The 24,702-nt window shown below is 37.6% G+C and overlaps 1 protein-coding gene across 1 annotated transcript in view; it reads right to left on the reverse strand.

The window, feature by feature from the left end:
* The window catches only part of LOC150079898 (uncharacterized), a 130,175-nt gene extending 107,443 nt beyond the window's left edge, over positions 1–22,732 (reverse strand). The window contains exons 1-2 of the mRNA XM_090383272.1: positions 22,619–22,732; positions 10,037–10,352 (exon numbers count right to left, since the gene is read on the reverse strand). Coding sequence (XP_090239398.1) covers positions 10,037–10,352; positions 22,619–22,732 — 430 coding nt within the window. The remainder of the gene's footprint in view (positions 1–10,036; positions 10,353–22,618) is intronic.
* Positions 22,733–24,702: the final 1,970 nt, after the last annotated feature.

A 24,702-nucleotide genomic window follows, 5' to 3' on the forward strand; every position in this document is an offset into this window, starting at 1 on the left:
AGAGAACTTCATATCTGCCTGCACCACCACCCCCAGGTCCCTTTCATTCTCTACCACTGTCAGTGTAGTACCACAGAGTTGATACGTTGCTCTGGGGTTGCTGTTTCCCATATGTAGTACTTTACATTTGTCAATGTTAAACTTCATTTGCCACCTCGAAGCCCATCTGCTCAACCTTTCCAAATCCTGTTGCAGCAGCATAGTGTCAGTAGTGTCCTTGACAACCCTGCCAACCTTCGTATCGTCTGCAAACTTGGACATTAAGCCTGATATACCATCATCAATATCATTTATAAATACAGAAAACAATAAAGGCCCCAATACTGAACCCTGAGGGACTCCACTAATAACATTAGTCCACGATGAGCAGTGTCCATTGATTACCACTCTCTGTCTTCTCCCCCTCAACCACCCCTAATTTTTAACTACTTTTTAACTTTAATTTCAGTTGTTTTTAACTCCTCTCTACTTGCTGTGCTCAATGAGGGATAAAGCTCTAACTTTAATCAGAAACAGTTTTATATCTTTGAAATATGAATACAAGCTTTCTTTGCATTTAAGTCAGCTGCTCTAGGTTACTGCCTCAAGGTTATACCCACATTACATTTTTTACAGTCATCTACAGAACAAGTTCAAGCAAACCATTGTCTTCCCCACTGTCTCACCTATATTAGCTGTCACCTATAGCTATTATCCAGGTCTGGACAAAACTTCATTACCTCTCTTCACAGTCACTACACAGGCACATTTGTAACCAAAATTATTCAACTTTAATTACATCTCAAAAACAACTCTTTCTCTCTCTCTCTCTCTCACCAATGTTAGAAATACAGTATAATGGTAAAAGTGAACTTAAAACAGTACAATGCTGTATCTGCAAGCCTTGCTATGATATTATCACAGGACATAAGTGCCAAAAACATTTCTGGAATTTTTGTACAACTAATTATATTTCAAAAACTAAGCAAAGAGCAGGAAAAGTTTTTGTACTGTGATTTTTGTAAGAGTAATAAAATATCAAAAGATGACTCCTTATGCCCAGATCCTGGGCTAAAGTCATCTTTCCCAATTCACACTGAAAATCTGTCGTTTAATCATCCTAAGCCACAAGACAATTCTCATGCTCAAGACAAATGCCTTTCTCCCAGATTGACCTGAACACCTTCATTCTGAAGCTCTCTTGAGTTGTTCTTAGATACATGCAATGACTACGAACTGAAGATCCACATTGTTTCTGTGGGCTTTAATGTGAACAAATCACTTCAAGCAATACCCACCAACACCAGTGAAACTTTGACTTTGGTCATAATTTAGGAAATTTACAAAGTGAGAATTCTCTTATCTCACTGTCAAAGTATTAACTGATCTTATAATTATAACAATCGCAACTGGGCTAGCAGATCTATGCCAGACCAGCTCTCAGCTATCAGGGATATCTTCTAACATCCATCTCTCCCTCACTACTAAAAATCAGCATCTTATAGTACATAGTCTAGAATTGAAGGACCTCATCCATTCTATTTAAAAGTAAAGTTCCTCATGGAATTAATCACAATCTTGGTAACACTGCAATTCTCTGCCATGAAAGGACTTAAACCTCTCAAACACTTAAAAAGCATGCAAGAAATAATTAATATTACCGAATCACGGCCATATTCAGAAAATATTCAGACAACAAGCAATCTTTCTATTAATTTTGGTTCTAGTAACATTATAGTTACTAGAACCAAATTCTTCCCTCAATATCCCCATATGGTGCAGCATAATGGACCTTTTAATTATCCTAACCTGTGCTGGATACTCCACAGCCCTCCTCTCCCCCCCCTCCCTCCCTCCCTCCCTCTCTCTCTCTCTCTCTCTCTGTTAATGCATACTATGGAAACCTCAACCTGATGGAAAGCAACTGCAATGCCTCACCCACTACTGACTCCAATCTCTCTCTCTCTCTCTCTCTCTCTCTCTCTCTCTCTCTCTCTCAGTAGTTCTGACTCTAAAATAAGCCATCATTCACTGCAGTAGATGCTCCTACCCATGCACAAGTGGTATCAATGCACTAGTGCTGATTACTGCTTTCCCAACACCAAAATAAAGGATGCGGGGGGGGATTAGAGATCTAAAGTATCAGGGCCTGGCTATGACCTTACTTTACATTTAAATATAGGAACTCCCCGACTTACGTAACACTCTACTTACGCAAATTCAACTTTACATAAGTTTTTGCTGGCTGGTGCAAACTAAAAAAAACATGGAAACGTATTTTGCATCTCTATGGATAAATGGAGATATTGAGAAAATATCATAATGGGAACCCAATAACATTTTGTGTTTGTTTATTTTTTTTTTGTAATTCGCACCAAGTCCTTGGAAGTTGAAAATTTCGCTATATTATTAAGCTATTTATCTCTCTAAAAGGTCATATTTATATTGGAAATTGCACTACCCTTTCATCGTTATCATATGTTCCCGTTATAAGAATCAATTTTGAATGCCTTTCTGATATTTTTCTAAAACACGTTTCTGGAGTTTGCACTTTCTGGTTTATTGGGCTTTTCTGTTAGTGCATGGGTAGTAAACTCAATCTTACTGCATTTGCGATAATCTTGCTAACTGGAATTCTGTGAGTTTTTACAGTACAGTATTATGGTGAAATGTGTTCCCCTTCACTGAAATCTTCAATCATATAATAAACAAATTTTCAGAAACTTCTCTTCATTCCTATTTACGTATTACAATTATGAAGGGAAAGGGACCAATGGAAAGTGCAAGTGCTGGCAGTGCCAGGAAACAAAACAAAATTGATTTAGAAATCAATTTTGTTTTGTTTGATGAAAATTATTAAGAAGTACAAAGTTTGTCATCTATTGCAAGGAATTAGGTCTCGCTGCTTCAACAGTGAATACTATTTTAAAGGACGGTGCACGTATAAAAGACCAATTCAAAGGATCAATGCACTTAAGATCAACAGTAATCACAAAAGTGTTCAAGTGCTATATCGAGAATAGAAGAGCTATTAATAATATGGATGGAAAATCAGACTCAGAAGTGAGTGTCCCTGAGTCCAATGGCCATTCAAGCAAAAGCAGGAGGTATTTATGAAGATATTAAAGGATAAGTACAGCAAACCTCAAGCCAAGTTCATGGCAAGCAATGGATGGTTTAATATGTTCAAAGCTTTGTGCTGGTTTCCAAAACATTAAAGAATGCAGTGAAGTCGCCAGTGCCGATTCTGCAGCTGCAGAGAAATTTTGTGATATGTTGGAAAAAATTATTGACGAAAGGCAGCTATTCAACGCAGCAAATTTTTAAAGTTGACGAGACTGATCTGTATTGGAAAAAAAAAATGCCAGATCAAACATAAATTGCCAAAGAGGAAAAGACAATGTCAGGTTTCGAGGTTTCAAAAGATAGGGCCACACTCTTGCTTGGGGCTAATGCAGTGGGAGATTACAGATTAATACCACTGCTTGTGTACCCTTCTGGAAATCCTCGTGCATTTAAGGGCATCAATAAAGCCACCCTACCTGTCCATTTCTGATTGAACCAGAGAGCATGGATAACAATCTCTCTCTTTGAGGATTGGTTTAAATGCTACTTCATTTCCGAGGTTGAAAAATATTGCAAATACAACGACGTTCCTTTCGAGACTTTGCTTCTATTAGGTAATGCTCCCTCCTAGATATCCTACACATCTAGATGATTTCAATTTGAATGTGAGAGTCATATGAGAGTGTCAACTGCCAAACACAACTTCACTCATCAAACCTATGTATCAGGGTGTTATTTCGAATTTAAAAGCATACTATTTATGGACAACATTTGCTCAGGCATTGTCTGCAGTAGATGGCGAGAAAAATTTTACGTTAAGAGACTTTTGGAAATCTTACAATATTTACCACACCATCTTAAACATTATTAAGGCCTGGGCAAAAATTACTAAAAGTTGTTTAAATGGCGCAAGGAAGAAAATATGCCCACGGCACATGAAAGGCTTCGAAGGATTTGAAAAAGACGAATCATATGAACAGGTTACAGATAAGATTGTAAAGGTTGCAAGCTACTTCAGTTGGAGACTGTTGCCAAAGATTAATGAAGAATATGATAAAAATTAAAAATACTTATCTCTTTACAGCAGCCAAAAATCCACTGACTGTTGTCTTCCGCAACCAGGGCACCCTCTGATGTATCCAATGGTTATCAACTAATCTAAAATCTCTAGATACCAATGTTGTTTGTTATTTGGTTTCCAGGAGCATTAGCAACTAAGGCCATATTGCTCCAGGATATGCGGTGGTCATTCCCTAACCTTTCTGCATCATCCATATTTGGTGGTGATGGGCTCGAACCCCGGCCTAATTAAGAAGTGTGTGCTGCTCCTTCCCACCTGGCTACGGAGGCGCCTAGATACCAATGACTTTGACATTTAACTTCTTACTGGGACCTGGATATATGATGGGATATAAGATTCAAATAATGATATTGCAAATTACAATATTCACTGGAGAGTTCAGGGTTCCCATAGCAGTGGTATATCTATTATCCACTCATCCGGTATCAACTGTATTCATACTGTTGCTCTTGAACTCACAAAAGCATCACGCTGTTCCCTCAAAAGAGACAAAGATATTATAGAGAAAGAAATTTTAATCATGTTGTTCTACCTGCCTGTGACAAACCACACTACACATTCTAGAAGTATATAACAATATACTGCCTGAAATACAAAATATCTTAGACGTCAAATGGGTGAAAAACAGTATGGATTTCTAAAAAAAACAAATCAGTAATAACCAATCTTTTACAATTCTGGCAGTTCATCACAGAGTCTGTTCACTTATGCCAGCAATTCCCAATTGGTGGTTCACAAACCCTTGGAGGTTCATTAAAGTGTTCCAGGGGGTTTGCACTAAAAATTCTGTAATGGCGTCTGCTTAGATTTACATAGGTATATTTTTGTAAATTACAAAATAGTTTAATATTAATTTTATGCAGTTTGGTTCAAAATTTATACAGCCACTCCCCGATTAACGTAAGGGTTGTGTTCCGAGGAACTCTACGTAAGTCAGAATTTCCCCGGTGCTTGTGCAGCACTCGCAACTGTGCTCGTGGAATTGATTGAATCAAAAAAGAAATGTTCGACGAACATGTGAATAAATTATTTATTGTATTTATTCAATTTTTTATCTCATGCGCAGGAAAAATTACAAAAGCGTGCAATTTAAAAAATTTCAAAATTATAAAATTACAAAAAAAAAAGAGGAGACAGGCATAAAGTCAGTAAGCTTTACCTATCGAGCATTGTTGCCAGAATCGCCGTCTTCAGCTGATAAGTACGCCGCTGCAGAGGTTGAAGGCTGTGGAGAAGGGGTTGAAGGGGTTAATAGAAGGGGTTGGCCACTCAACCTTATGAAAGAACATATTAATGGATGACTGGACAGTGGCTTTTTTCTTTTCATCATAGACTTCTTCATAGCAAGCAAGCATATCATTCAACCCTCTGTTAACTTTTAAGAATCATTCGCTGCCAGGATCCATCTTCTCAAACCTCGCCAATCTCTGGTGATGCAGCATCTCGGCTCCTCATTTGGTTCACCTTGAGCTTCGTCAGCATTTTCTTTCACTATCGCTGCCTGCAAGTCAATAAGTTCTTCATTAGATAATTCCTTCTCTTCTTTCTCTATTAATTCCTCCACATCTTTGGCAACAACCTCCAACTGAAGTAGCTCTACAACCTTTACAATTTTATCTGTAACCTCTTCATATAATCGGACTTTTTTGAACCCTTTGAAGCCTTTTATGTGCCATGGGCATATTTTCTTCCATGTGCCATTTACCTATTAAACCACCCGTACCACCCATTGCTTGCAACAAACTTGGCTTGAGGTTCGCCGTACTTATCCTTAATATCTTCATAAATACTTCTTGCTTTTCTTGGATGGCCATTGGACTCAAGGGGCACTTGCTTCTGAATCTGATTTTGCATCCATATTATTAAAAGCTTCGATATAGCACCTGAACACTGTTTTGTGATCACTGTTAATCTTAAATGTGTTGATTCTTTAACATGTTCTTTTATATGCGCACTGTCCCTTAAAATTTCACTGCTTCAACGGTATTCACCGTTGAAGCAACGAAACCTAATTTCCTTGGAATAGATAACAAACTTTGTCCTGCCTTGTACTTCTTAATCATTTTCATCTTTATTTCTAAATCAATTTTGTTTTGTTTCTTGGCACTGCCAGCACTTGCACTTTCCATTGGTCCCTTTCCCTTCATCATTGTAATACGCAAATAGGAATGGAGAGAAGTTTCTGAAAATTAGTTTTTTATATGATTGAAGATTTCAGTGAGAGGGCACTCATTTTACCATAATGTAAAAATCCACAGAATTCTAGTTATCGGGATTATTGAAAATGCAATAAGATCAAGTTTACTACTCGTTTATAATAGATTGCACTAACAGAAAATCCCAATAAACAGTAAAATTAAAATTGTTTTTTGGTCATGACCTCCAGAAACGTGCTTTAGAAAAATATCACAAAGGCATTCAAAATTGATTCTTATAATGGGAACATATGATAACGATGAAAATATAGTGCAATTTCCATTATAAATATGACCTTTTAGAATAAATAATAAAGATAATAATTATGTAATATAGCGAAATTTTCAATTTTCAAGGATTTGGAATGAATTACAAAAAAAAAAAAAAAAAGTGTTATTGGGTTTATATTATGATATTTTGACGATACCTCCATTTATTTCTACAAGATACAAAATATGTTTTCTATATTTTTTTTTCAGTTTGCACCAGTCGACAAAAACTTACGTAAAGTCAAATTTGCATAAGTCGAGTATTACTTAAGTCGGGGAGTTCCTGTATTTTAGTTGTGGTTTGGGTCATGTGTGCTTACATAGCAAGCATACGTGACAAGATATTAGTGGGGGAGATGGGATGCAAACATACCGATATGTATCAAACTAATAATATGTATATACAATGGCAAACAAAAAAAAAATAACATTTGTAGCAAAACATATAAGATATTGTTTGATTACAGTCATTTTGTTTGTCGCAAAGCAAAGGTATTGTGTCGGATAACGCTTCTATTGCATCAGACAGTAATTGCAAGGTATTGCATCAGCAGTTTCTATAAATACAGCATTCGAAAGGTATACATACTCATTAGTATCCTGTTTTGGGGAGGTGTAAGCATGGCTCCATTGGACGCCAAGAAAAAAAAAGTGTAGCTGTTTCTCTGTCCCAGGAAGGGCTTTCAACAGGTGCCATCATTGATAAAATGCCACCAGTCAACAGTATCCCGGGTGCTGAAATTAAAGCATGAAACCAGTGATGTGAAGAGAAGTCCTGGATCAGGCTGTAAGAGAGTGACTACGCCTTCCCAAGATCGATATTTGAAACGGCTATGCCTTCGGAATCGCCATGCTAGTGCTCCTGATCTAAAACTGGACTTTGAGATGGCCTTTGGTGTTGAAACTAGTGCACAAACTTTCCAAAGACAGCTTTGGGAATGTGGTCTGCATGCCTATCAGCCCAAGAAGAAGCCTTTGTTGACCCAAGAAATGAGGAAAAAGCGACTTGCTTGGGCCAAAATGCATGATTCATGGACAAAAGAGCAATGGGACACCATCATCTTTTCTGACAAATCGAAATTCAACCTGCATGGCTCGGATATTTAGAAGTTGATTAACTCTATGCCAGATCTTTGCAAGGTTGTAATTGCAGCTCAAGGAGTAACTACAAAATATTGAGGACTTATTTTGCTGATTTACAGTACATAATACTATTACGTTAACTTTTCATTTCAGTTTGTACACGTAAATGCAATAAAATGTATGTTTGGTTGTCATGATTGCCATTTGCATGATTTCTCATATTTCCATTAATTACGCATTTTACCCTTTGGGAAGATATTTATGGCAATTAGGTATATCAGGTGCAGTCTTTTTATTGGATTTCATTCGTAGAGATATATATCCCATCTAACAAATGCATTTCAAACATTTCTGCAACCCACAATGCAGCGCAAAACACATTATTTGCAAAATTCACAAGTGATGCAGTTTTTTTGTCCGCCACTTTAACTAATAGTAAACAAAGATAGAATAAAGTAAAATAAAATTAAATTTCAAGTAAAGAATTTCCAACGAAAGAAACCACATCTCCCACAATTCCTTATAATTAGTATACTATCTTACAGTATATCATGTTAAATAAATATGTTTTCAATAATAAATTTTTTTCATTTTCAAAGACCATTGTTATGTATAGGTACTTAATGATAATTTTATATTATTACATAATATCGTTTATAAAAATGTAGTATTGGAAATATGTTATAACATACAATCAGAACTATTATATGATTTCAGAGAATATAGGCTTAGTGGTTCTCGAGTCAAAAAAGGTTGGGAACTGCAATGGCATATACTGATGATAATATGTATATACTAATAATATACATACTATGCCATAAACAATCAGGTAGATAACCTTAAGCTGCAACACACTCTCAATTATACCAGTCAATGGACTGCTGTAAACATGCTTTCTATAAACCCAGCCAAGTGACAGGATATCACCTTAACTTCTCCTAGGGTGAGCATCAAATTAGAAGCTATCTACCACATTAGCTACACACCTATTCATAAGTTCAACAGGTAAAGGATCATGGTGTAATTTTCTCAAGCTTCTGCAAATTTGACAAGTATACCTGTCACATCATAGTCAGGTTGATAAAGCAAATGGATTCATAAAGATTTTAGGCATTCTATCTTGCTCTACAAAGTTACAGTTCTGCCCCAACCTGACTATGTCTCCTCCATCTGGAACCTCTACCATAAGGTCTATGTAAACAAAACTGAAGCAGCACAACGGAACTTCATCAGATACCTCATTTTAGGAAGGATGTTGAGTTGCTTGAACGTGTACAGAGAAGGGGAACAAGATTGGTGAGGGAAACGAAGGGGTCCTCTTACCAAGAAAGGCTTAAGTTCTGCAAATTGCAGCAGCTGGACACTAGGCACTTGTGAGGTGATCTGATTGAGGTGTATAAGGCATTGAATGAGTTGAGCACACTGAATTCTGATGGGATTCTTCCACTTGCTCAGATTGCGAACCTGAAGGGGGCATAAATTCAAATTGAGGAAAGACGGTTGTAGAATAGATGTGTGGAAATTTGCCTTTAGCCAGCAGGTGGTTAATTGCTGGAACAAACTTCCATCTGTCGTTGTGGAAGATGATAGCTTAAATAAATTCAAGGAGAAACTGGACAAACTTTTCAAGGGAATGGATGTGTGAAATTGGGGGGTTTTTTTTTTTTTTGGCTGATGCTACATAAGCTCATATGCTTGCTTTCTTGCATCACATGCCTCCATTACTACTACCTGAGAACCAGAAATCCTCTTTTTTATCACTCTGAATTCTATAAGCCACTCTACCTCTACTTTCACCATTATATGTTAGAAGAACTTAGGCAGATCTCAGCTTACTCTACAAGATACTCACTTGGCGATGATGCTCCTGACTTAATCCAATTCTTCAAACTGCCATGTTCCTTCAGGAGCTACCAGGAGTACAACTTTTCATGTCAAGCCTTGCAATAGTGATATTGTAAAATTCAGTAAAATTGGGAAGTAAGGACAATCCTCAAACTATCCTCACTTGTCACTGAACGTAATATACCCATCTTCAGAGATCCACAGGAAGTTAGTGGCAACGATGGTGCACTAGTTGAATCTCTCCTCACCGTGGTCTTTCCAGCTAGCATGTATATTTGGTCCTCTCTGTCTAACTCTAATCAAATGTTATGTTATTCATTTTTTTTTTTTTTTTAATTTTATTATTTTTATGCCATTGCAGTGGTTATTTTAACAAATTACTACTATATATTGGTCCACATACACTGTAACTGGGTACTATTGAGTATGTTTTTTTTTTTTTGAATAAAATAAAACAAAATAAAACTAAAATTATAACATATTACAACTACTATAAAAAATACTCATTTTCCATTACCAAAAATTGGCTTGGGTTTATTTTCTCCTTCTTGAATTATTACATCTTGTTGGAGTTCCAACATAATTGTTAACCATTCTTCTAATTCACTTTCACTTTCTAATACTAATACAAAACAATCATCTTTTGTGTGCAAGGCAATGGCATATTTCTGTTTTGTGTCTGACTTCCGACTAATATTAAAACATGTTTTTAATATAATACTCCTTTTAGGATCATTTCCAGCTCTCCATTTTTTTTCACTGTCATAGTATTCCAACCTAGCTGGTCCTGAAGGGGATTCAGATCGTAATACAAAGAGTTTTTTCTTCATTGTCTATATTAAGAAATACAGAAAGAAATTAAATTCCAAGTAAATATAATTGCTACATGGTTTACATTTCTTAAAATAATTAGGTACAAACCATTATAAATAATTTCAACTAATAGCAGTATATAAAGGGAAGTATATGTATCATCTCTAAGAAAACAGCTGACTAGCCAAAAAATGAGCAATCAAAGAAAAGATGCCAAAATGTCCATAATATCAAAGTCAACTATATTTAACTATTCAACTATTGAGAACAAGCAATCTTTACTGGTCTTCAGGCTTGTATTATGGTATACGGTGCTGTTTCTTGTATTCTGTCTATCTTGTGAACTCCTCTGACCGTTTGGTCGTCCCAGAGTATAAACAGAAAATTTATTTATTTATTTATAACACAAGGTTATGCATAATTTGGCAAAGTTAAAAAAAAAACAATATCAACATAGTTAACCTACAACTTCATACCATGGTATAATCTTACAGATAGAAAGCACAAAGTGATATTGTCTTGAAACTTACATAACAATAAGTACATATAGTTACATTGGAATTACTTGAAGTACAAGACCTGCTAATCAAAATAAAAACACTATAAAATGAGGCTATGTAAAGATATAAACAAATATTATGAACACTTTTCCTAGACTGGTTTTATTGCATTTCAATAATGATTAGCAAGTCTTGTACTTCAAGTAATTCCAATATACTATTTGGTTATATAAGTTTTGAGATTACAGAATATTGTACTTTCAATCTGCAGTATTCTGTAACATTATATTCACAAGAATAACTTGTGAATGTAAAAGACTTTAGTATTATTATTAGTACTGACACATGCAAGAAAGCAAGCTCATACAATATCAGCCAAAAAAAAAAAAAACCCTCCCACTTCACCTATCAAATCCCCCTCCATCAGTTTGTTTACTTCTTCCTTGAATTTATTCAAGCTTTCCACTTCCACCACAACAAATGTAAGTTTCTTCCAGCAATCAGCCAGCCACAGGCTAAAGGCAAACTTCCACACATCCATTCTGCCATCATCCTTCCTTAATTTAATGTGTTTCCTCATGTATGTAGTCTCAGCAGGAGGAAGAATCCCATCAGCATTGAGCCTTCTTAATCCAGATGTTGCCTAACTACTGCCTTGAACAATGAGATAATCATATCTTTATCCCTGCTAGCAAAGTTCCTGTATATCATTGACAAAACCCCATAAGCTCTCCTGGCAGCATGTGTAAATTTTTTCTGCCAAAAGTCTCATTAGTCCATCTGACACCATTTAGGTCTAATTCTAGAACAGTATTTCTTAGATGGCGTGGAAAAAAATAATACTTTTCCATGTGAAAAGTATAATTTTTGGTATTATTCTATATTAATGTATTATTTTTCCATTATTAGTGCAGTGTGGCATTAGGGACCAGTGACCTCTGTGAATAAAAGAATGGCTGAGTGGGAGAAGACACAGTGGTTATCCATGGGCACTGTTCTTCTTAGACTAATGTTATTATTGTAGCTGTTCATGATTTAATACTAGACCCATTAATCTTTTTCAGCATTTTATTAAAAATACTGCTGAGGGTATTTTAAGTATATTGTCTTAAGTTTGCAGATGGTACCAGGGTTGACATAGAGGCTAATCACAGGAATTAGATTATATTACTGCAATAAAAGGAACTATAATCAGTCACTGGGAATTCTTAGTAGAATAGTTGTGTTACCTGATAGTTTGATGTAGAAGTTTTCAGGATACCAAATTGTATTTGTTGTTATTTGGTTTTTAGGAGCATTAGCAAAGAAGGCCATATTGCTCGGGGGATATGCGATGGTCATTCCCTGACCTTTCCGCATCCTCCATATTTGGTGGCTCACGGGCTCGAACCCCGGTCTGATCAAGAAGCATGTGCTACGCACTGCTGCACCTGCCCAACTGGCTATGGAGGCGCCCAAAATTGTATTTAAAAATACTCACGTGTTGCTAAGTTATACATTATTGGTATTTTCAAGGTCACCATAATTCTACCGAGTCAGCCATTTGGATGTTTCCAGGAGATAAAAGAACTACAGCAGAGCCACCTGCTTATTCAGTGGTGACTAGAAATTCGGCATAAATTGCGTAAAATTATTAAATTGTGACATCACGAGGAAGCTTCACCACTGAATAAGAGTTACTCCATTTATATGGCTGCGGCAGGTTTAGTAGATTGGCAGCTTAAATCCCAAGCGCGGATAAATAGTGAGGGTTGACGTCAGGAAGGGCATCCGGTCGTAAAAATTATGACCAATAGATGTGTTCCGGTTAAGAAGTTAATCCAACTAGAGGAGAAGAGGATGTAAAGTGTGAAGTGGGAACATTGAATGTCGACCCAATATAACGTGGGAAAATGCGAAGACAAAGAAGAAGACTGCAATTAAAGCTAGGAAAATTAGGCAGATGGGATGAGAAGTTTCACATTGACAAATGCAAGGTAATTAGAACAGGACCAGGATATGTCTGCCACGGGCAAAGGTTGATGTTGTAGGGCAGATATCATCTTTTAAGGGCACAAAAGGTGATACTGTTTTACACGTTGGAACTAATGATATTAAGAGTAGGAGACCAGCAGAATTACTTAACAAGTACAGGTCAATGCTGAAAAAAAGCCGTGAGTTAGGGTTGAATTTGAAAGTATCTGCAATTCTGCCCAGACACAATAGGAGGGACTATATGATGAGAGCCTTGTTGATCAATTCAGCTCTGGAGAGAATGTGCAAAGCTCAAGGGGTAGAATTTATCTCAGCCTGGTCTGTGTTTGTTAACAGAAGAGACTTCTTCTACAGGAATGGGATACACTTAAATAGAAAAGGTGCAAGAATATTTGCTAATGCTATCGAGGCAGAGTTAGGTGGTAGACACTAGCAGAGATGAAAGTGATTCTTGCACTGCTTCTATTGGAATGAGCAGAAGCCTGGAAAACATGAGGCAAAATATTTCAGAGACTGCTGGGAGTCATTGCGGTACAAGTAAACACATGGGTTGTGTTAGGGTAGCCAAGAAAAAGAACAGGTGCATGTATACTTGCGTGTACACCAATGCTAGGAGTTTGGTAAATAAATTTTATGAATTTGAGGTATTTCTCAAAGCATCAAAGGCGGATATTGTTGGGATTTCAGAGACGTGGTGTCACACAGATATAAGGAATGCAGAACTGCAATTTGGGGAGTACAATGTCTACAGAAAGGACAGACAGGATAGGAAGGAAGGAGGGGTTATGCTATTAGTTAAGAAACACATAAAATCCAAGGAAGTGAAGCCGAGTCGACATCGCTGAACAGTGCAGTGTCGAGTCAGTTTGGTGTGACATAAGCATTGGGAGATCAAAATTGAGAGTAGGTGTGTGCAATAGGCCTAATGACTCTGATGAGTATAATAACAAACTGTACAGGGAAATAAGAGTGGGCCAGTAAATCAGAGAGTCTTATAATGGGGGATTTAAATTTCCCAGATACTGACTGGAATTTGTGGGTTGGTGACTCACACACTAGCAAGGCTTTTGTGAATTTATTGGATGATTGTCTTCTACATCAGCATGTTTGGGAGGCAACTAGAGGGAGTAATACTCTTGATTTGATTATCAGTAGTGATTCTTCATGCATTAAGAATCTGCGGATAGAGGAACCACTAGGTGGCAGTGATCACAGTGTGCTGAAGTGGGATTTACTCAAAGAGGTAACTACCATCAGAGGTAAAGGAAAGGGTTATTGCTTTCGTAAAGGTGACTACGGTGGTCTGAGACAGTATTTAAATTCTATACAGCGTGACCAACTGATGATGTTACCAACAGCAAATTCAACATGGGAAGCATTCAAAGAACTTATCTTGGAAGCTACTAGGCTTTACATACCAACTAAGAAATATTGTTCAAGGTTTAGGCCTAAGTGGATGTCAGATGAACTAATGAGACATATGGCAGAGAAGAAAAATGCATGGGATACATATAAATTAACACGTGACACAGAAGCCTATGATAGATATAAGTTGATCTGTAACCAAGTTACAAAGGAGGTTAGGCAGGTAAAGGCAGATTATGAGAAATCTCATAATCTGCCTTTCTGAAGAAAAATAGCAAAGAGTTCTTCACTTATGTAAACTCTAGAAGGAAGGGGATGAATCAGATTGATCCACTTGATATCGATGGTTCAACTGTTGATGATCCTGCTCAGGTAGCTAACAAACTATATGAATATTTTGCATCGACATTCAGCATGAGGAGAAATTGGCACCTGGGGTGGATTGGATCTATCCAGTTATATTAAAGGAGGCAGCAAAGGAAGTAAGCAAACCCTTAGCCATAATTATGAGAGCTTCCTTGGACTCAGGGGAGGTACCCGCAGACTGGAGATGTGCAAATGTGACCCCAATTCACAAAGGAGGATCAAAGGCTGACAAGTAATTATAGACCTGTGAGTTTAACTTCTGTTCCAACAAAATTAATGGAGGCAATGGTTACAGAAACACTGCAGGATCATCTAGACAAGACTTCAGACATAGCTCGGACACAGCATGGTTTTGTTAATGGGAAGTCTTACCTGACCAATTTGATTGGATACTATGATGCAGTCACAAAAGAACTGGATGCAGGGAATAACTTTGATATTATATATTTAGATCTTAGAAAGGCTTTTGATACTGTTGAACATGGAAGACTGCTGCACAAATCGGAGCAGTGTGGCATTGGAGGCAAATTGCTGCTGTGGATAAAGGGGTGGTTGAGGGGGAGAAGACAGAGAGTGGTAATCAATGGACACTGCTCTTCGTGGACTAATGTTATTAGTGGAGTCCCTCAGTGTTCAGTGTTGGGTCCATTATTGTTCTCTGTATTTATAAATAATATTGATGATGGTACATCAAGCTTAATGTCAAAGTTTGCAGACGATACAAAGGTAGGCATGGTTGTTAAGGACGTTACTGACTCTATGCTGCTGAAACAGGATCTGGAAAGGTTGAGCAGATTGGCTGAGAGGTGGCAAATGAAGTTTAACATTGACAAATGTAAAGTACTACATATGGAAAACAGCAACTGCAGAACAACGTATCAACTCTGTGGTACTACACTGACAGTGGTAGAGAATGAGAGGGACCTGGGGGTGGGTGTGCAGGCAGATATGAAGTTCTCTGAGCAGTGCAGATGGGCTGCAAGTGTAGCTCATGGTGTAGTGTCAGTGATATAAGGAATTTTTCTAGCAGGGATAAGGAGGTGATTATTCCCTTGTATAAGGTAATGCATAAGTACCATATACAGGTCTGGAGGCCTCATTTCAAGAAGGATGTAGAGCTGCTGGAAAGAGTACAGAGAAGGGCAACAAGATTAGTGAATGGAACAAAGGGTTGCTCTTACGAAGAAAGGCTAAAGTTTTGCAAATTACAGTGACTGGAGACTAGGCACCTGCGAGGTGATCTGATAGAGGTGTATAAAGCCTTGAATGGTTTGAGCATGCTCAATGCTGATGGGATTCTGCCTCTTGCTCAGAATAATCACCTGAGAGGGCATAAATTCAAATTGAGGAAAGACAGATGTAGGATAGATTAGCAGAAATTTGCCTTTAGCCAGTGGGTAGTTGGTTGGTGGAACACACTTCCATCCCTTGTTGTGGAAGTTGACAGCCAAAATAAATTTAAGGCTCGGCTGGACAGGTATTTCGAACGAACGGAGGGGCGAAGTGAAAGGTTTTTTTTTTTGTTTTTTTTTTTGGCTGATGCTGCATAAGCTTGCTTTCTTGCATCATAAGCCTCTACTAATGCTAATGCTAATACCAAGTAAGAAATATTGTTCAAGATTTAGGCCTAAACGGATGTCAGATGAACTAATTAGACATGTGGCAGGGAAGAAAAAAGCATGGGATACCTATAAATTAACAGGTGACACGGTAGCCTATGATAGATATAATTGGTCCGTAACCAAGTCAACAATGGAGGTTAGGCAGGCAAAGGCAGTTTACGAGAAATCTTTGGCAAACGATGCAAAGAAAAACATCAAAGGGTTCTTTACTTATGTAAACTCTAGAAGGAAGGGGATGAATCAGATTGGTCCACTTGATATCGATGGTTCAACTGTTGATGATCCTGCTCGGGTAGCTAACAAACTAAATGAATATTTTGCATCTACATTCACACATGAGGTTTTTTTTTTTTTGATTTGGTAGTTGTTAGCGCATCGGCTTCTGTGGCCATATTGCACCTCCCAAGGTTTTTGCAGTACTTTGATTCAAGCCCGAGGCGGGAATCGAACCCGCGACCTATGGTTTGCCGGGCAGGTACTTTACCCACTCGGCTAGCCCGGTCGGCTCACACATGAGGAGTTATTAAGGGAGGGAAATGCCAGAGGTGTATAAAACTCTGCCAGTTGTTGTTATTTGGTTTTTAGGAGCATTAGCAACTAAGGCCATATTGCTCCGAGGATATGTGGTGGTCATTCCCTGACCTTTCCGCATCCTCTGTATTTGGTGGTCACGGGCTCGAACCCCGGTCTAATCAAGAAGCGTGTGCTATGCACCTGTAATTTGCAGCCACTGTAATTTGCACCTGTAATCTCCAGCCACTGTAATTTGCAGAACTTAAGCCTCTCTTGGTAAGAGGATCCTTCATTCCCCTCACCAATCTTGTTGCCGTTCTCTGTACACGCTCAAGTAAATCTACATCCTTCCTAAAATCAGGACTCCAGACCTGTACGCAGTACTCAAGGCATTGCCTGACCATTGCCTTATACAGAGGGATAATAACCTCCTTTTCCCTGCTAGCAAAATTCCTATATATCATTGACAAAACCCCATGACCTGCCCTGGCAGCCTGTCTGCATTGCTCAGAAAACTTCATATCTGACTGCACAATTACTCCCAGGTCTTTTTCATTTTCTACCACCTTAAGTGTAGTACCACACAGTTGGTATGTTTCTCTGGGGTTACTTCTACCCATATGCAGTACTTTGCATTTGTCAAGGTTAAACTTCAGTTGCCACTTCTTAGCCCATCTGCCCAAATTATCTAGATCCTGTTGCAGTAGCACACTGCCATTACTGTCATTAACAACCCTGTCAACCTTTGTATCATCTGCAAACTTCGACATTAAGCCTGATATACCTTGATCAATATCACTGATAAATATACAAAACAGTGGACCTAACACTGAACCCTGTGGGACTCCACTAATAACATTAGTCCAAGAAGAGCAGCACCCATTGATTACCACCCTCTGTCTTCTCCCACTTAACCATCCTTTTATCCATTGTAGCAACTTACCCTTAATACTATTCTGCTCCAATTTGTACAATAGTCTTCCATGCGCAACAGTGTCAAAAGCTTTCCTGAAATCCAAATATATGATATCAAAATTATTTTTTGCATCCAGTTCCTTTGTAACCACATCATAATATCCTATCAAATTTGTCAGACAAGACTTTCCCTTAACAAACCCATGCTGTGTCTGAATTATTGCTGCAGTCTTGTCTAGATGATCCTACAATGCATCTTTAACCAGTGACTCCATTACTTTACCCGGAACAGAAGTTAAACTAACTGGTCTGTAATTACTCGTGTCACCCTTCGATCCCCCTTTGGTAATTGGGGATACATTTGCACTTCTACAGTCCATGGGAACCTCCCCTGAGTCCAAGGACGTTCTCATAATTATGGCTAAGGGTTTGCTTAGTTGCTTTGCCGCCTCCTTTAATATAACTGGATAGATCCCATCCACCCCAGGTGCTTTTCTTATGTTTAACTTCAACAATTCCTCCTCCTCTTTGCTTTCAGTTATTCCAAAATCGTTAAGTATCCTGCTACAATTTGATAACCTTCTGCCATTTTCAAACCTTAATAATTCCTCATGTGTGAATGTAGATGCAAAATACTCATTCAGTTTGTTTGCTATCTGAGCAGGATCATCAACAGTCGAACCATCGATGTCAAGTGGACCAATCAGATTCATCCCCTTCCTTTTAGAGTTTATATAAGTAAAGAAATCCTTGCTGTTTTTCTTAGCATCTTTTGCCAAGGATTTCTCGTAATCTGCCTTCACCTGCCTAACCTCCTTTGTCACCTGATTACAGACTAGCTTATATCTGAGGGTAACTGATCAGACAGTCAGAAATGAAATCACCTAAACAGTTAAGACTAGTTTATATAAGAGCTCATGGGGTTTTGCCAATGATATATAGTAATTGTTCCAGCAAGGAAAAGGAGATAATTATTCCATTATATAATGCAGTGTTTACAGCACATCGCGAGTATTGCATAGAAGTGTGTAAGCTTCATTTTAGGAAGGATGTGGATCTGTTGAAATGGGGGCAGAGAACGATAATCAGTTGAGATGGTGCTTTTACCAAGAAAGGTTTCAGTTCTGCTTATTGTCGCACCTAGAAACTAGGCACCTGTGAAGAGATCTGATTGAGGTGTTTATGGCTTTGACTGGATTGTGCAAGCTAAATATTGATGGCATCCTTACTATTGCTCAGACAATACACACATAAGGGGTATAAATTTTGACCAAGGAAGGATGGTTGAGGATTTATATGTGGAAATTAGCATTAGCAAGGGCACATGATGCAAGAAAGGAAGCTTATATAGCATCAGCCAAAAAAAAAAACCACACACCCCTTTCTCATTTCACTCATCCACCTGCTCAAAATGTTTGTCTAGTTCTGCCTTGAATCTGTTTAAGCTATCAACTTCTACAACAACAGATGGAAGTTTGTTCCAACAATCAACCACTGGCTGGCTAAAGGCAACCTTCCGCACATCTATCTTACAGTTGTAGGATAGATGTGCGGAAGTTTTTCTTTCCTCAATTTGAATTTATGCCTTCTCAGGCAATTATTCTGAGCAAGAGGAAGAATCCCATCAGCATTGAGCATGCGCAAACCATCAAGGCTTTATATACCTCAATCAGATCACCTCGCAGGTGCCTACTCTCCAGACACTGCAATTTGCAAAAATTAAGCACTTCTTCATAAGAGCAACCCTTTGTTCCATTCACTAATCTTGTTGTCCTTCTCAGTACTCATTCCAACAGCTCTACATCCTTCTTAAAATGAGGCCTCCAGACCTGTATACATCACTCAAGGTGTGGCCTGACCATTGCCTTATACAAGGGGATAATCACCTCCTTGTCCCTGCTAGAAAAATTCCTGTATATCATTGACAAGACACCATGAGCTACTCTTGCAGACCATCTGCATGGCTCAGAAAACTTCATATCTGCCTGCACAATTACCCCCAGGTCCTTTTCGTTCTCTACCACTGTCGTTACTGCTTCCAATATGTAGTACTTTACATTTGTCAATGTTAAACTTCATTTGCCACCTCTCAGCCCATCTGCTCAACTTTTCTAGATCCTGTTGAAGCAGCATACTGTCATTTGTGTCCTTAACAACCCTGCAACCTTCGTATCGTCTGCAAACTTGAACATTAAGCTTAAATATACCATCATCAATATCGTTTATAAATACAGAAAACAAAAATGGACTCAACACTGAACCTCGAGGGACTCCACTAATAACATTAGTTCATGATGAGCAGTGTCCATTGATTGCCACTCTGTCTTCTCCCACTCAACCATCCCTTTATCCATAGCAGCAAATTTGCCACACTGCTTCAATTTGTTCAGCAGTCTTCCATGTGCAACAGTAACAAAAGCCTTTCTAAGATCCAAATATATGATATCAAAGTTATTCCCTGCATCCAGTTCCTTTGTGACCACATCATAGTATCCAATCAAATTGGTCAGGCAAGACTTTCCCTTAACAAAACCATGATGTGTCCGAGCTATCATTGACAAGACACCATGCGCTACTCTTGCAACCATCTGCACTGCTCGGAAAACTTCATATCTGCCTGCACAAATTACCCCCAATTCCTTTTCACTCTCTACCTCTGTCAATGTAGTACCACAAAGTTGATACGTTACTCTGGGGTTAATGCTTCCCATATGCAGTACTTTACATTTGTCAATGTTAAACTTCAGTTGCCACCTCTCAGCCCATCTACTCAACTTTTCTAGATCCTGTTGCAGCAGCATACTGTCATTAGTGTCATTAACAACCCTGCCAACCTTCGCATCATCTGCAAACTTGGACATTAAGCTTGATATACCATCATCAATATCATTTATAAATACAAAAAACAACAATGAACCCAACCCTGAGGGACTCCACTAATAACATTAGTCCACAATGAGCAGTGTCCATTGATTACTGCTTTCTGTCTTCTCCCATTCAATCATCCTCTTCTCCCATAACCACTCTCCGTATCTTGACATGAGCTGCAAATTTTCAACACCTCACCCTGCATTGCTTCACTGATATTATTTAACGAAATCTGAAATAGTGGTCACAGTACTAATTCTTGACAAGCCGCACTTCTTATCTGAAGAATAACCATTAATCACAACATTCTGCTTCCTGCTCTGCAACCACCCTACAATCCATTTGAGAATCTTCCCTGTGATCCCAACAAGTTGCCATTTGTAGAGTAAGCCTTGTGAGGGACATACCCATATGCTTGGCTAAAATTCAGATAAACAGTGTCAAAATTTTTTTCTATATGCAGCATAGATGTAGAATAGATGTGCGGAAATTTGCCTTTAGCCAGCGGGTGGTTAATTGCTGGAACAAACTTCCATCTGTCGTGGAAGTTGATAGGTTGAATAAATTTAAGGAGGAACTGGACAGGCATTTGGAGGGAACGGTGTGATTTTTTTTTTTTTTTTTTTTTTTGGCTGATGCTGCATAAGCTCATACATTTGCTTTCTTGCATCACATGCCACTACTACTACTACTACATAAGCGAGTCTGCAAAATCAGTTAACCAGATTGGTTAAAAATAATTTTCCCTTTATAAATCGATCAAAATTCTCCCTTGAAATTAGTGCTACATTTCCTTTAAAATTTCATTTATATCTAAATGACCTTGTATTTAACAGGACAGGGCATCTGCCCATTTCTTACAATGACTAAATTTCAACTAGTAATTCACACGGTTTTAATTAAGATTGGTACACTCTTTACATTGGGAACACTGAAAGGAGTGCTCAGTTATGCTACAGTTATCAACCAGATTGACCTTGGAATACGTGTCACGAACTACACAAGCGATGGACTCATGACTCAAATTGCATACGGCTGTTCAAGTCTGAGACACAATATTCTCAGAAAAAGTATTCAAAGTGGATCTTGTAGCAACCATTATTAGGATAAGAATTAAATTTACAAAATATGACAGTAATTAATTTAACAAAAGTGTAAAAATTAAGCAAATACCAAAAATTTATCAATTACTGAACTTCAGAATTTAATTATACCAGTTACTGAAAAGAATATAATTGATCAGAGGCTTTACAAAGAGTTAAATTTACAAAATATAACTTCAAAATTACCAAATTTACAAGACATTACAGAAATTAAGCAAAAGCAAAATTAATCTACTGCATTCTCAAACCTTTAATCCTGTAGAACAGGGGTGGCAAACCTATGGCATGCATATAAATTTTTTGGGCACTTGGAATTCAAAGCATCCCAAAAAAATTTCATACTTCGAAACATCACTTGAGGAAACCGCCTTGAGTGGTGATCTGTACATGACTGTTCTCTCTGCTAGGGATGTAGTGACGTGCCACCATTCAGCAAATAGCTGTATTCCTGCAGTGATTTGTTTGAAGTCGGACGTACTGGCAAAATTGTGTGTATCGCCTTCCTATGGGTATGCGAGGGTATTTTTTTTAAAAGATTTAGCCAATTTTGGCATGCACCCTTAAAAAGGTTTGCCACCCCTCCTCTAGAATATAATCCACCAGGCAAAAAGAGGTGTCTGTGATGCATCCACTTTTTGACTTACACTGAAAAGTATGCTATTTTGGGAGAATCTATGGCAAGGTTTTCTCACAGGCATATTACAATTGTAATTGTGGCTGTTTTTATTTTTCATTTTTAAATTTAAGGCTAGCTAAGGAGGTGATGCTGAGGAAAGTTTCCTGAAATCAGCAATAAGCTGTAAATGCAGCAGCCACAATGTTGCTTCACTACTCCATTGGCACATTTTGTAATCACGGGGTTGAAGTTCTGTGTTGAAGTTTGGTGGAATCATATAATATTAGCCTGGTAAGCTCAATATTAGTCTGATAATATTAGGTCATATATTCAAATATCTGGGAAATGGTCAAATTACATTTTGATAGATTTATGAGGTTCTGCTGTGATTATCCAATAAATGTTACTTTGTGCAGCAATGGTTATAAAAAATATCTGCCCTACCTTCATCTTTTTCAAAACACCAAATTTTCTAATATCAGAAGCCAGTCTAACATTTACTGCTTGTCCCCCACTTTCACTACCACCTCTCCATAGATCTTTGTGTCTTAATGACATATCAAAATGTTGAAGGCCTCCTGGAAGTGGCCACTAATTTCTGATCACATTTTATCTGCAAAAAAGGAAGAAACCAAAAATAATTAAAAAATCAAGTACAGCAATACAGAAAGAAATAAAACAACTTCCTAAAATTACAATTATCATGCTAGTCAAGAAATAATTAATGACTCAATTGAGAGTGAGCACAGCTTCACTCAATCCATGTAATGCTTCGACACCTTAATTTCATGTAATAAAAAGCTTGCTATAATCCAACAAGTTATACGACTGCATGGCATTCAGAATGAATTTCAGAAGGACAAAAGTAGTTTTATTGCACATTTACATATTCAAGAAATGCACATAGATTAATATCCCCTTACTCAAGCACTATTCAAGAGGAGAAGCCCTTAGGTGATAGAGATTTAACAGGATGAGACCATTAAAAAAAGCACATCTATGAAACTCATTGCCTTCACTAAGTTTATTATTTCTTCATCTACAAGGTAAACTGCTCAAACTTTCCAATTACATGTATACAACATGATGAGAAATAAATTATTTTGGGTAAAAAATAGTATTTTAAATTTTTTCCTATATTCAGCACATAAGAGTCTGCAAAAACAGTTAACCAGATTGATTAAAAATGATCTTAATTTTTTTACTGATTAAAAAAATCCTATTAAAGTGAAACTGTGTGATGCAGTGGTCTCTCACCCACAAAAGATCATGGTCTGCACCAATGCCTCTCACAGGAGTATGCAAAGAAAAAGTAATGTTCACAAACATCTAATTAAAATACTATAAAAAAAAACTGCTGAAATAAGTAATACACTGCAACAAAACCATAAAACACAACTGTCAGCAGAAACATGTTAGAAGGACAAGTATCAGAAGAAGCTTGCAACAGGACTGCCAGTGTTTCCATATAAATAAAATTATTACTACATGATAACAAAAGTACATAATATAATATATCACTACTTCATACAAATTACCAGGAAGCTCTTTACAACTGCACTAAATAGCAAACATGGAGGGGGGGGGGGGGAGATTAAGAGTTTACATAAGAGACAATTATTTGAGTACAGCAGAATCTCAAAGTATGCAAACTCAGAGTGTGCAACCCTACTCGTACAATACTAAACCAAAATTTATACATTTCTAACTCATAGTTATAGCCTGTCTTTTTTTTAATAATGGCGGTTGGTGATTCAAGAGAAGAGAAGGGAATATCAATGTCACAGCAGATGTGCTATATTAGCTTTTCATTCAGACAAGTAACAATTCTGTACTTAAACTAGATGATACCTTATGGATTAATAAGAACAACAATGTGTGGCTTGAGCTTAAACACAGCCTCCCTTAAAGTGTACCCTTTATGAGGATAGACTTATCTGGACATAGCCTCAGTTCCAATGATCTCCATTTCCACCTAAAATATGTCAAGCAACACCTACTTTTTCTGCAATCTCAATTATCAGATGACTCAATTCATTTCATTTGCCCTAACTGTTCACTTTATGATTCATTTCACTTTAAAAGTAGTATTGGTGCTATGTCCACTTTGATATTCCTTGTCAAAGACTTCCTAATCTGGGATCTCCTCTAGCTTAAAATAAATCTTTACTCTATTCTGTCAAATTTATCTGTTGCCTGTCATACACTGAACTCCACAAATTACTCAGGTTGCAATACTCAGAACTTTTTGGCTTTCTTTTTTGAAACAACCTTCCAAACTATTACAAGAGTGAAGTCATTTTCCTTCATGATTTTAATATCATACACATGCTTAGACCTCTTGCTTAGACCACACACACACACACACACACACACACACACACACACACACACACACACACACACACACACACACGTGTGTGTGTGGTCTAAGCAAGAGGAGAATTCCAGAATTCCATCAGTATTGAGAATGCTCAATCCACAATCCATTTAAAGCCTTAAACACCTCAATCAGATCACCTCGCAGG

This window comes from Mastigoproctus giganteus, chromosome 10 (assembly GCF_048544385.1).
Source record: "Mastigoproctus giganteus isolate SK-2022 chromosome 10, ASM4854438v1, whole genome shotgun sequence".
Taxonomy (NCBI): Eukaryota; Metazoa; Arthropoda; class Arachnida; order Uropygi; family Thelyphonidae; genus Mastigoproctus; species Mastigoproctus giganteus.